We start from the raw sequence: 15,342 nt of genomic DNA on the forward strand, positions 1-15,342 counted from the left end.
AACAATTTTCGTTAGAAATACACAATTATACTAACTTGACACAGCAGATAGAAAATATTTTATCGTCGTCATCGGCTATGATAAAAGATTTTTGCGCTTAAGATTTTGGATTATGATAAAGCACACAGGACCTATTTGTCTAAGGAAAAGGAAGTCTTCAGGGTAGATTTTTTTGTGGGAAACAAACTGTTAATTCACAATCAATTTTACTTATGAAAAACCCCTAAACTCCCATGCAGCCGCTAGAATTTACCGGTGCTCAGCTATCTTACCGCTTGGAGACTAGTTGGCTTTCTGAACTTAAGCAATATGTATCTGAATTTGAATATTTGCATAAAAAACGAGCAAAATAAAATGACACATTGTAAATAGTACATTTTACTGAAATCAAACTTTCTTTGAAAAAGGAAAATTAATTGTAAAGAATAAGATGGATGCATTTAATTAAACGGCGGGCAATAACAGCGCTGATCATATGTTTCGTATAGGAAATCATTTTCTTCGTGTTATCGTATAACGGAAAATATCCACAGATTATATTTTACAGTTTTTAAGAAGTAATGGGTTATCTGCTTTAAGAGAACACCTTCGTGGTCAATTTTCTAAATAAAATTGGCTTGAATTCACGTTACGCATCGGGAAAATCATAAAGACCACAAGCAGCTAAACTGTTCGGTTGCCAACAACAAACTACCAACATCCAGCAATCTTATTCACTCAACTATAGTGAACTTAAACTAATGTTTGTATATTATTACTAGTATTAAAATAACGAAAATAATTATTCTAATAAAAATTTTTGTTTGAATATCCTCCATAGTAAGGTATTTCCTTTGGTTGGAGATTTGTCAACAAGAAATGCTATGTTCAAACAAGACAAGACATTTATTTAGAGCATAATGCTTCAAAAATGTATGCTGTGATCCCTAGGAAAAAAATATCGCCGGAAAATATATTTCCGAAAAAATATTTAATTATTCATATTCTTATGATTAATTATTAAATAATTAATAACTTTTATAATTATTAAATGAAATGCTTATTTATACTTTACCAAATGTTCAGCAACACTCTTTCTTTACAAAAATACCATATTGAATAAATTATATTGTAAGCTAATAAGTAACAACATTGCTTTGTTTAATTAAGATACAATAACAAGCCGAACAAACATTAAATTGTAAGTCAAACAACAAAAATCAGCGTTATATTTTCAAATTTTCACAATCTAATTTTCATTATATCTTATCTCGTTCATTTGCGCTTTTGCAGCTGAAGATGATGGTTCGGTAAAACCATCGAAACTAGTCCTGTGAAAATTTGAAAATATAACGCTGATTTTTGTTCTTTGACTTCCAAATTAATTGCTTTGTTTGTTATTAATATGTCTCATCCTTCCTATTTCAGATAAAATTTACTAGTGTTTCTTGGACAGGAAAGCAAGAATTTTTTATTTGAATCAATAAATTTATGATACACTGAAAACGGTTTCAAGTTATAATTCCCTTTCTGAATATCTTGAATGTATATGAAAAAGTAAAATGCAAATTTAATATTAATATTATCACCCTTGAAATACACCCAAATATTTCGTTTATTACTCTCTTAAAACTACGTAATAATTAAGGAAAAAAGAAATTATTTAAAATAATTATTAGTTACCTGCAGCTGAAGAATATAGGAAAATGCTGAAGGTTTTAAAGATTTTTAATTAATGACAAAAATACAGAAAATCGGAAATAATACGAATTGTTTCAGCAATATCTCAGAAGGAATGAAAGTTGCACCAGATATTTGTCAGAATATAATTTTAGTGATAGCAGTTTAATCAGTCTGCATTGAAATTCCGGTGATAATCAGTGACATACAAATTTAGGTTACTTAGGTTAAAAATGCGTAATAATTTATAATTTAACCGGGTAAATTTTAAAACCAATTTATTTGAAATCTAGCAGCTTCGCTGCGAGCCTTCGTCTGGCTTTTAAAAATGTACCGGGAAAATGGCTGAAGGGAACTCCAAACATTAAGTTTAAAAATTGCGTAGGATTTTACTCTGCAGAACAACTTCATAAAAACGTTATTACGTATAACAAAATTACAATGAAATAAGCAATATCCCTTAATACAAATATTAATTATCCTCATAAATAAATTAATCAAATTCCCTTTGCAAAATCTTAAGAACTCAAATGGTATAAAGGAGATTAAGAACTTTGTTTCCTAAAAAAATCAGTCAAAACTTTTCAATATCTTAAAAACAGTGAAATGAGCAATAAATAAAATAAAGAAATGCAAAAAACAAAAAATTCTGAAAAGCAAAGTATAATTAATGATATTTTATCTTATGTTTTTAAGGGAAAAAATTACAATGAAATAAGCTATATCTCTTAATACAAATATGAATTATCCTAATTAAAAATTAACCAACTTTCCGTAGAAGAACAAAAATCATGCAAAACTTTTCAATATCTTATAAACAGCGAAATAAGCAAAAAATAACATGAAAGCAACTCAAAAAACATAAAATTCCGCGCAGAATTTTACTCCACAGAACAACTTTATCAAAAAAATGAATAAAAATATATTATATTTATATAAAAATGACAATGAAATATGTCAGTCTCTTAAAAACAGTGACATAAGAAATACGATGAAAAATTGTTGCCAAACCCATATTTCTAAAAGAATGAAACTATTCAAAATGATGCAATTTCATCAAAAATCTATCAACAACAATAAGACAGGAAAATTGTTGCCAAAATCACATTTTTAAAGAAGTGAGAAGTGTACTCGGAAGCTTCATTTAAAAAATCTTTTAAAAATACAAAATATTATCATTTTTCCAAAATTCTTTTTGTAAAAGCATTCGCAAGGATGAAAGTTTAACGTGTCCAAAAATCAAAGAAAAATAAACTCTACATTTTTAAAAATAAACTTGTTTAGAAAAAATCCCATTGAAAAAGTGTTAAGCTTCCTTTATTCAATAAATTCGTATTTTAATCGATTTATTGAAACACGAAATTTATTTTAAGTTCGTAAAATAGCTAAGTGCCTACGTTTCATGACGATGTGAAAATGGAGTGTGTAGAGTAAAATCTCGCTTTCCTATAGCCCATTATGTTTCAAAATGACACGATTTCGTCACAAAACATGAAATAAAAAAAAAATTCGAATTCAAATTTCGAAAAAATCGCTTCGAAGTGCCCTGGCTCTTGTGTAGATGTACCTATGTACCAAATTTCGTAGCCTTGGGCAATTAGCTTACGCGCAGAGCGAACGAAAGGCACACACACAGACAGACTCTTTCTTTTATTATATGTAGAGAAGATATGTAGAGATAAGATTGTTTAACGGAAGGAAACTTTTAAGTTTCGCAGCTGTACCCCCTGCGGCATTAAGACGGTCATCACTGAGAGTCTAGCCTTTTGCAATTCTCTTGAGAGCTCACCGAACAATATTTAGTAATCAATCTCACTTAGCGGAATCATTGAAGTAAAATTTTGGGAGGGATGGGAAATAACAAAAGAACTGCTTGACAATTTTCAGAGGTTTAGGGTTATTTTCGCGACATTTTACAGGAAGTTCGGTCCAAAACTAGCGACAGTTTTAAAGGGATTCGCAGAAAATCACTCGACAGGCTAAGGGTTAAATCTAATTTTTCTTTGTATTCTTCAATTTTCACCCATTCATTTTCAAACTGATCATTTGAAGAAAATTCTGAATTTAATATTTGAGTATCAAATGCGTTAAGTTCAACAGATAAACGTTCTAAAGTAACAAATTTCGTTCTTATAAATTCTTCATCAGGAATTTCCTTTTCTAATTCCTGCAAAATTGCATTAACTGTTCTCGCAAAAGACGCTCTGACAGGTTTTCGTTTCTCAATTAACGATTCTATTTCAGTAAAAATAAATTCAATAAAGTCAAATAGAATTAAATTCGATAAAACCAATAAAATTACCTTGACTTGTTTTACCGATCACTTCCACCGTCACCAAAATTGTTCGAGATTTGCAAGAACTACCCGTTCTCCTTTCTCCTAATAAACTTAAAATAATATAACGTTATATATAAAATTCCAAAGCGTCATATTTATTTTCAAAATTCGTAGAACTACAACAAACTACAACAAAATCAGATGGTTGCCATTCTTACAGTGACAAACTATGAAAAGAAAAATAACAACTGAGGCTGGGTTCTAACACCTGTGCACTTGTAATAAAAGTGCAAAGTCTTCAGTAGTGAAGAGGTTGATCAGGCGTGACGCCATATATCGGCCACAGATGAAGCAATAATAGCAACTAATAACTTTGGCATATCTTTTCGCAATGGCATGTCTTTTACACATTATCGTAGATTTGACACAGTATCGTACAGTAAAAATGGAAAATAATCTATACAAATCCCAGAAATTTTTGTGCTTTCGTCTGAGGCGAAAGTACCTATATCTTAATACTTATAGGGAAGTAGACTATATACGAATATAATGATGATAAAGTCAGCAGCCTGGGTACCGGGCAAAGTCCATAGTAAGATTAAAATGATGATAAAGATAGAAACATAATCCAGATTAAATAGTTGAAAATAATATAATATATACAAGAACGTCCATCTAACATTATGATGTATAGTTCTGGGCCGTTTATGCGGCTGTTCGATTAGACAGTCGTGCTCCCTTATGTTTTTGATAACTTTGTGTGTAGAGGAATCAAATTTTTCGTAGAATTTGAATGTAATCTTTAGTAATTCGGCATTTAATGGTAAAATCTGTAGAGAATTATGGATGACAGTGTTCCTAACGAACCACGGAGAATTCGATAACAATCTGTGAGTTTTACTCTGAATACTTTGAAGTTTTGCTCTGTTTGAACGTGCGGTAGCTGCCCACGCCGGGGCTGCATGTAGAATTAGGGATCGGATTGCCTGTAGATAGAGTGTTCTTTTAGTGTTTATATTTAGCTTAATATTTGCACATTAAGGGTAAATGCTCATTAAGTCACGTTGTGCTTTGTCTCTGATATAATTAACATGTGATTTGAAAGCTAACTTCTGGTCTTCACCTAGCCCTTTAGGGGATCATTTTCTTGGTGAGACGGGTGTCACGATCCTGGAGCCCTAGTGATCTATCCTCTTTTCCGTCTCCTCTCCTCTTGGCTTGAACGTTTTTCCTTCCCTTCTCCCTTGTGGTTTCTCTCTTCGGAGTTTGGGGCTCGTCACGAGAAACTGGAACAGACCTTGTCTCTTGTTTCCGAGTGGCTAGAAAACTGCCCACATGTTTGCCGTGCGTGGAGACCCGAGTCGCTGGAAGGGAGGGTTCTGGTAGTTGAGGGGCGAGGTACTGTTCCCAACACACTGCTTTGGCCTCTGCTTCAGCTAAACGGGAGGCACCTTAGTCATCCTCACGGGTGTCAATCGGTGGTCACTAGTCCTTGTGTCAGTGGCTTGGGGTCAAGCTCTCGGGAGTACCTGCTTTCGAGAAAGCCGACTGTGGGGCTTCAGTTTGCGTATAGGTCCGGCTAGTCCTAACACAGGAATCTGTGTTCCCTTGTTGGGCTCCGTGGCGGGCGGGGCCGTCGGACCCGAATTTTTTCTCTTTCAATCATGGCTTCTCTATTTGTTCTTAAAAAACCCGAGTAGAATGAAACGAACCAAGATATCGAAATTGTCGACAAATCTATTAACAAGAAGATCCATACAGATGCAAATGCCAAAGATATTGAAATTGTTGACAAAACCATTAGCAAGAAGATCCGTACCAATGCGAATGCCAACGAAACTACTGAAAATCCTCGCTTCATTGTTGTCTCTAGTCCTTCTGGTGAACTGCAAAAGATGTCTCCTTTTCTCGTAAGCAAATATATACATTCATGTATAGGTGAGCCAAGGAATATAAAGCGTCACCGATCAGAAGACCTGCTTATTGATACCATATCGGCCACCAAGTCTGCTTCTCTTTCCCGACAAACCAAACTTGGAGAAATATCTATAACTGTGTGAGCGCACAAAACACCAACAAACAAATCATATTCCAGTGTAATCTCGAGGTGTAATCTCGGAGATCGACCTTCTGTGTGTCTCAAAAGAAGAGTTCGTCTCCGAGTTAGCTGACCAAAATGTCTGTGGTGCTAGGCGGATCAAGATGCGAAAGGAAGGTAAGTTGATTGACACGAAACACGTGATCCTTACCTTCAACACGCCTGTTCTGCCTAAGAATATTAAGGCCGGATACTTAAATTGTCCTGTAAGACCTTATATTCCTAACCCTATGCGATGTTTCCAATGCCAGCGTTTCGGCCATTCTAATATGTCTTGTCGTGGCAGCCTCACATGCGCCTGATTCTCACAGATTGGCTACGATTCTGAAAATTGTACCGCTGCGCCTTCGTGTATAAATTGCAAAGGTCAGCACCCAGCATTTTCACGCCTGTGCCCAAAATGGAAATCCGGAAAAGAAGTGCAGACTGCAAAAGTTACCAGGAACATCTCGTATGCTGGAGCCAGAAAACTAGTTCAAAGCACACATCTCCAACAAAACAAATCATATGCCAGTGCCGTTAAAACAACACATAGCATTGCCACCCAAACATCAATAGGCACGCAGACTGTACCAAATGAAACCCAACCGACCACATCCAACAAGAAAACGGAAAATTCAACTCATTTAATACAAAAAAAAAGAAACAGTCATTCAAACAAAACCCAAAACTGCCACTAAAAAATATCAAATAAAAATAGAAGTTCCAGCAATAGCTCTTTTAATGAAATGATTTCTGAATCTGCGGATTCAAACAGTATGGAAGTAGAAGAGGGTCTAGAAGTTCCCAGGCATCTACTTCCACGAAAAACAAAAGAACAGCACAGAAAGAACAAAATCCATTCATAATGGCCACTCTCGTCTCATGGAACTTTCGCGGTTTCCACCGAAATTTACCTGACATCAAATCTATAATAAATGCGTATCATCCTGTGTGCTTAGCAATACAGGAAACAAATCTGAAACCAGAACAACATGTAAAACTTCGGAGGTTTTCTTTCGTCAGGAAGGATAACCTTACAGGTGAGCGTGCCAGTGGAGGTGTAGGTCTCCTCACCTCACTGGATTATCCCTTAAATATACTTTCTTTGACGACATCCCTCCAAGTTGTCGCTACTCAAACAAATTTTGATATTGTTGTTTCATTTATTTCTCTGTATTTGCCTCCAAATGAGCACATTGATCAGCAAGATTTAAATGATCTTATAGAGCAGCTGCCTGAGCCCTTCATCATAATAGCAGATTTTAACGGCCATAGTCCGCTCTGGGGTAGTAAAGATACAAATTCCCGAGGAAGACAAATACAGCAGATGATCGAAGTTCATAGCCTTTGTCTCCTGAATAATGGGCAGGATACTTTCTTCCATGAGACTTCAAGGACATTCCACGCTCTTGACCTTGCCATCTGTTCACCATCTCTGTTGCCATTTTGCACTTTTAGTGTCGGAAATGATCTTTACAACAGCGATCATTATCCCATTTTTGTGTCTCTTGCACGAAGAGGAGCAAACCCCATGTCGAGACTCCCTCGGTTTATACTGGACAGGGCAGACTGGGAACTTTTCTCTTCCGTTGCAGAGCTGACAGATGAAATGGTAGAAGATGCGCATACCGATGATGCTGTTGAAGCTGTTACTAATACTATTATTGCGGCAGCATTATTTCCATTCCTAGAACATCAGGAAAAATACTAAAATATTCGAAACCGTGGAGGAATCGCTACTGTCATGAAGCAATGAAAAAAATGAAAAACGCATGGGGTATTTTTCGTAGATATCCTACTCTGCGAAACCTCATAGCACTTAACCCTTTGCGACACGCATATTTAAAATACATTTTAATCTTTAAAAAAATGCCTTAGAATAAGTCAGATGGACTTACTTAAGTGCCTTTAAGGCTTGAAAAAAATTCTGAGCTTTTATTTTTTACGGTGGAAGGTGGGATACCGTTTGTCCCACCATGCAACTAGCACATATCTTATAGCATATTGGTGTATAGCAGGAAAAAAAATTATATGTGGAATGAATAAAGAAAATAAAGCGTGCATTCTAAAATATTCATAATAAACACACTAAAATACATTTTGTACTTATTGCATATATGCATGACTTGTAAAATTTTGCATATGCACATTTTGCATATAGTATATATTTAATATTTTTAAATTTTAGGAACAAAAGAAAATATTTTCTTAAATATTATTTTAAGATTAAAATTTGATACTCGTACATATGATACTAAATAAAATATTAAAATTGGCACTTGATTCAAAAACATTTATATGTGATTAAAATTGAAAAAAAGTCATTTTTCATGAAATGTTGAAAAACATGTTTCATTCTTTTGTAAGCATAGAAGCACTTCACATGTTTCACACATCCAAAATGTTCGTCGTTCTTCTTTCGATATGCTACAATATGCACATCTTCTCCTGCTCGTTCTCTTTGGCTTTTTACTTACATTTTTTAGTCTCTTTCTGGTCGTACGAACGGGTTTTTAGTTTTTATTTGAACTGGGGATTTCAGTTTTCTTTTCAGCTCTTTCTTGCCTGCAAGTGCCATTAGACCTTCTGTAACTGAGAGAAGAAAATGAAAATCTTTCATTGTTTTTACATCATGATCAGGTTCGCGAACAAACTTGAATAAATGTGTTTACTATACTCGCATCTAAAAAGTAAAAAAAAATCATGTGCCACCATTTCTTGCTTTTGCGGTCTATTTCATATAGTCCTTTCAGTTGATCAATTAGTCGACATATCCCATATTCTTATTGTATGAAATAATGCTGTTTGGGCACAGTACTTTTTTTTTTTTGTCTTTCCATCTCGTTCTTTTCTATTAATTTCTTTCATTTCAGTTGCCTTTTCCAAGCAAGACAGGATAGGAACGGGTCTTTTACTATCCATTTTATGCAATAAATTGAATCATCGCTAAATGAAAAGTCTATATATTCTCTTGACATAAATTTGTCTTTTAAATTTTTGGGTAGATACTTCCGATCCATATTTACAGTGCCACATGCTTAGATGGGTCTGTGTCTTTAAAAAGCGAAACAAATTATAACTACTTCCCTTTCTTCTTCAGCAATAACTTCAACCTCAGTTATTCTCTCCTGGATTTCAATTTCATCTGAATCAGAACTGACATTTGAAGCATTTGAGTCGCAATCGGATGGCAATTCAGCAAAAAGATCCAAAGCTTCCTGAGTTGTTAATTTTTTTTCTAGACATTTTAGCACATCAGAGCATACAACGGATGTAAAAGCGCGCGCAATCACGAAAAAAGTAGATGCAAAAAAGAAAAGAAAAAATAATTGTGAGTGCTGCCATCTATTGAGCGGAAATTCATGTGTGTGGTGGGACAAATTTTAACCCACTTATATCATCTGCAAAATTAATGTTATAAAATATTGAATCCAATTAAGATTTTTGAAAATAAAATACCTTTGAATATTAAAAAGAATCATACATATCATAAATTGTATACCAAAATTTTTAAAATATTGAAAAATGCGAGATACATGGATATCACTCTTGTGATCCTATTTTGAATATTTTTTGCTTATAAACTTAAGCCCTGGTATAGTAGTAACATCTACTGAAAAAAATAATAACTAAAATAGATTGTTTTTAAAAGATTAGAAAATTTCTAACGGAAATTGCTAACTGAGAAAATAAATATTAATTAGGTGGGACATATATTGACCCACCATGCCGCAAAGGGTTAAATCATTAGAAGCTTTTTCCCATACTCAAAATCCAGTCATAGTGGATATTCTGAAGTTACATATAAACTTAACGAGTCGTGGATATGATATCCTGTACTGCTGGGTTCCCCGGCAGGGGGGGAATAAAAGGGAATGAGCTGGCAGATATCACAGCGAAATGTTCTGTTGATCTGTCCAGTCGCCTCATCCCTTTTGGAGACATCTGTTGTGTAGTCAAAGCGGAGATCCGAAAAGAATGGCAGCAACTTTGGGATGTTCAGCTTCAAAACAAGTTAAGACATGTAAAGCCTAGAATTGAGCATTGGGAATTAACTAGAAATCGTAAGGAGGAAGTTCTTTTGACTCGCCTCAGAATTGGTCACACTAGAGTGACACATAACTACCTTTTAGAAGCTGAGAATGAGCCTGTTTGTTCAAATTGTAATGTTTGTCTCATTTTAATTGAGTGTCCCTGTTTTAACAGTCTTCGTCAGAAATATTTTAATAGCTGTGACTTATCTCTCGACCGTTTAATCGGAAGAGAGGTCAATTGTAATTTTTTTTATTATTTAAAAGAGACTGTCTTTTATTATTTAATGTAATCTGTTCAGCAGATTTTGTATTGTATTTTAATGTGTGCTTTTACCAGGTTATTTATATGACTCCATCCTCTGGATTTGGTACATGTAGCTTTTTAATAATTTTTATTAATAAGTATTTCATTTCTAAATTAGGTCATCCCACCATTTGTTTGGCGCATCATAATCATCATTGCTTTTTGCGCCAAAAAACTCACTCACTCACTCTTCACCTAGATATTTTACTTGGTGGTCACGTGACACGATTTGTCCGGTCATCTTAATTTTTTCTAAGTCTTGAGGGATATTTCCTTTTGTAAAGTAAATCACTTTTGATTTTTCGGGGTTAATTTTTATATTCCATCCTTTTGAACCAGAGTGAAATGTAATCAATGACATTCTGTAGTTTGTTTCTTGCACGATATGGATTGAGTGACATAAAAGTGCCTTGTCATCGGCATAGCATGCAGTGATGAATTTACTTAAAACACTTTTCAGAATGCCACGTGATAGAAAGGTTCATAGCTCTTGAAGCAACCAACGAAAATTATTATTTTCCATATTACAGGAATAATAGTAAGGAATAGTCAAGAGGAGTGTGTGATACTAGCGAAAACATATAAAACTTAATTGAAAAAAGACCTTTTCGGGTGACGACAAAATCCGAACCTTTCTAGATTGTATTTAGTTAATTATATTATTTAAAAAAATTGTCACTTAAATTTTGGTGTTATTTCAGTAATTATTTATAAAGTGAGAAACAGTTACTTTTTCTCAGAGTAACCTAAACTGTAACTTTAATCGTGAACGATAAAAGTAATAAAAAAAATTGTTAGAGAAATCGTTGTAAACCTGGCGTCTCTGAAAGAGTGTTTGTTATTTATTAATTTAAAAAGAATTAACTTTTAGGAAAAGGCATGTATGCCTTGGCTGAGAAAGTTCTTGACCCATCAGTGCCGTTAAAGGATAAACGGACATACTTGGTTTCGTTGTTATATTATAAACATTTACCCGCGGTATGTGAAGTTATATCAAGCATGGAACATGTTCTTGGTTCTTACTTTCGATTGTTCCTTAAATGTTTATTTAGTGTGTTTATCGAGTAATTTTCTCTACCAGTGTCATTTTTCTTAATTTCAAAATTTATATTTCATCTTAAAATTTTAAAATTTACTTAGTCGAAGTAATGGTTTTAATATAATAATTTTTGCAATGTTTCATATTATCTGAACTTAAAACTGTGTGCACATTTATTGTAAAACGTAATTTTTAACTTTTCTGGTAGTTCTAATGGGCTTCTAAGTTTGATTCAATTAAGATTTAATCTCTGTTATATTGTATAATTTATTTTAATTATTTTTATAATGTTTGTAGTGATCTAAACATTTGACTCATTTAAGTTTTGGTATTAATTGTATTCTGTGGCAGAATTCTTAGCTTTGTAATTCATCTGATTACTAAAATCTGGATTTGTTTTGTTTTCCATTTATTTACTGTGACATAATTTTTTTTGATTTTGTATAATATCCAGAATTTGTGGGTTTTATTGTGCTTTTTGTATTTGAAGCAGTATACTTGTTTATGCTATATTTTAATTGCATTAATCTGAGAATACAAAGATTTTATATAAGTGGGCACGGCACATATTGCTTCATTGTGTATGCATTTGAGCCTTTCCTTTAATAGGGAACAAAAGTGGCACATTTCAGAAAATGCAAATTATGATAAAATTCACAGTCTATTGAAAATATATGTACAGATGTGTTTCATGTACAATATTTTTGGCTCTAGTGTAGAATTGGGTGCCCCTTCGATTAGCGACAATTTTTTAAAAATTTTGGCGATGAAACCTCAATTCTGGTTACCATGATAGTTTTAACTTTGTTTTAGCTTCCTGATTTTATTTAAATGAAAATAGATTGATGTGTACATGGATAAATTTAAGGCAGTGCGCAATGCCTGGTTTGTGCAATTCTAGGATGTTTTTTCAAGTGAAAACAGATCGATGTACACATGGCCACAGAGTTTGTGCAATTCTTTGACTTCTTATTTTGGTTTTGTGTAGCAGCCGTCTTGAAATTGTGTCTTCCTGGTGCCGATCTTGGCGTCAAAAAAAAATCGCCAAAAAACAAGCGGCACCCAATTGTAAACTTTTACCGTAATTTTTTTTTTAATGGTTGGGTGCTTTATTTAATAGCCATTAGCCCTGTGTCCATTTCATTATGGAAGCACCCAATAGGTGGCCACAATTGCCTCCTATGAAGGGATGGACAGTTACAACCATACCTTCTCCGCAATTCGAACCTGTGCCCATCATTAGTCGGGTACTGGCTGGCCAGTGTACTTTGTATTTCTTTAATGCAGCATTTTACAATTGGCTTGACTGGATATTTACTTTCTAACTATTAACTAAGGTTAAAGAAATTACTTTTAGAGAATTTTTTTCATTATCAAATGAAAATTTCTGAGTAAGATTAGGTGGTTGGATTTATTTTTATATTTAAAAATTTGGTACTATTCCGTTTTGAGGACCATAAAAAAATTGCTGCGAAAATGTATATGCAAAACCGTCCATTTAACAGCGCGCCAAATCTAGCGTACGCACTGATTTCAGATTGCGTAAGTTTACATAGTTCTATATTTCTTAACATGCAATTGAAATACTAGTTTAATTTTTAAATCCTTTTTTGATATCCTATGGATTTAACAATTTGGGAATTGCCCATGACGAAAAGTGTGCAATAGAATTTTGGGTAAAGTGCAGAATCACCCACTGCTTGACGCATTTTTAAGAATTGCACATACTCAGTATCCTTGTACACATTGACCTATTTTCACTTCCAAAAAAAAAAATCCCAGAATTGCACAAAAATGGCACTGTGCACACACCCTTGACTTTATCTATGTACACATCGACCTATTTTCACTTAAAAAGTAAAATAAAATTGATTTTATCCTTTTAAAAAGCAGCAAACAAGTAAGTGGGCGATTCTGCACTTTACCGAGAATTTTTTCAAAAAAAAAGGCATCATTCATTATAGAAAATTATTTTTGAACAACCAATGAGATGAAATATGCTTTAGCGATAACTCATTAACGAAATAGAGATGCAGGCATCCATTCAGTTATGTTTAGCAAGTTTGATATAAATTATAATAATGAACTGAAATAGTTATTTACTCTTATACTTCTATTCAGTCATGTTTAGCCTTTTTTATATAAATTATAATAATAAAAAAGTTATTATGTGAAATTAACCTTTCATCTAAATTAAAACATCAATCTTTTAGATAGTTATTTACTATTATACTTCCTTTCTTGCATTAGGGTTGCCGCAATTATTTTTGGCAGCACTGGCATCATTTATCGTTTGGCGGTTTTTTATGGCCCTCAAAACCGAATAGTACCAAAAATTTGGTTTAATCCTAGTGTATGTTGCACACAGGATTTCGCGGCTTGATGATGAGCAGTAAATGAGTCATTTTGGTGTTAGCGACAATTTACAAAATCGCACCAAAGCTGTACCATATACTAGTTTTTTTTTTTTTTTTCTTTTTCATCTTGTTAGGAAAAATCCTAATAATTACAGTGAGATTAATTTTAATCACATCTAAACAGAGAGGTAATGTAAATATGCCCGAGAACTTATAGAAAAAAATATACATGTGTTTTTAAGGACTTTATATGAATTTCCTGTCTTTAGTTCAATGAGAACTGTTATATTGGGGGAAAGTACAGAATCACCCACTGCTTGGAACGTTTTTAAGAATTGCACAAACTCAGTATCCATGTGCACATCAACCTATTTTGACTTTAAAAAAATCGGAGAATTGCACAAACTTCGGCATCGCACACTCCTTTGACTTTGTTCATGTACACATCGATCTATTTTCACTTAAAAAGAAAGTCGGTTAATCTTTGGATTATGGTAACTTGGCAATTTTTTGGTGAAAATTTGGTGACCAACCCTGCTTCAGTAACCTGCTAGTTTTTGTTTGGACGCCATTTTGTTTTCACGAAGTAAAAGCATTTTTTTTTTCTTTTTTTGCTCAACATTTTTTTCCAACAATCTGCTAGCCGAATTACGCTTATGCTAGAACTTTTATGGAACGAAAGTGCTTAATCATGACGAAGATTAGGTGCGAAATTGGGAGAAAGTGGAGAATCGCAAACTGCTTGCCGCGTTTTTAAGAATTGCACATACACGGTATCCATGTACACGTCAACCTATTTTCACTTTAAAAAAATCCCAGAATTGCAGAAAAATGGCATTGCGCACACTCTTGACTTTATCCATGTACACTGCTAAAGATCTAGCTAGTAACCTTTATCGCCTTACCAAAATGTTGCCAAACTACCTGTTACCATATTCCAAAGATTAGCCAGAAAGTCGAAAGGGAAGTGACAAAAATCCAGTTCTTCATACTCTTGTAAAAAACACCAAACAAAATGTACCAACTAAGTGGGCCGATTCTGCACGTCACCGGTTAATATTGCTCATAAGTGCAGATTGATTCTTTCATTTCTCAGTTTCTCATTCAACAAATAACATGATTTATTTTCGTTTTGAATAGGGCTCTTATGAATTTATACATAATCAGATTTATTTTATACTTTGAACATCAAATATGTGCAGTATTAAATGTGATAAAACTGTTAATTTGTAGTGTAGTGTAAGGTTAGTTATTAAGTCTATTATTAAATAGTGAAGAATCTGTATGTTTGTATGTTTCTCGCATTGTAGAAAACAAGCAGTACCTAGAGTGAGCACATTTTAAATACACTTAGTTCTCCACTTCAAAGCCCGAATTTTTAATTTTTTTTATTTGTTTCATATTATGTACAAGTTAAATGAATATTTGATTAACAAACTCTTTCATTTCAAAGCAAGCAGTAATAACATTGGTTGAAACACAACACTTTTCTCCCCAGTGCAGCAAACTGCAAAATGTAATACAGTCAAAAGTCTTTAATCCGGACTCGTCGGGACTTCGGCGATTCCGGATAATCGGTTTTTCTGGATTA

General features: G+C 33.7%; 1 protein-coding gene across 1 annotated transcript in view; it reads left to right on the plus strand.

Moving 5' to 3' along the window:
* The first annotated feature begins 11,127 nt into the window (after positions 1-11,127).
* Positions 11,128-15,342, plus strand: part of LOC118183496 (proline-, glutamic acid- and leucine-rich protein 1-like) — a 223,786-nt gene continuing 219,571 nt past the window's right edge. Inside the window, exon 1 of the mRNA XM_085819090.1 lies at positions 11,128-11,333. Coding sequence (XP_085675216.1) covers positions 11,235-11,333 — 99 coding nt within the window. The 5' untranslated portion in view covers positions 11,128-11,234. The remainder of the gene's footprint in view (positions 11,334-15,342) is intronic.

Source organism: Stegodyphus dumicola, chromosome 6 (genome assembly GCF_044657685.1).
Source record: "Stegodyphus dumicola isolate Sdum_Otavi_A_Nest chromosome 6, ASM4465768v1".
NCBI classification, from domain to species: Eukaryota; Metazoa; Arthropoda; class Arachnida; order Araneae; family Eresidae; genus Stegodyphus; species Stegodyphus dumicola.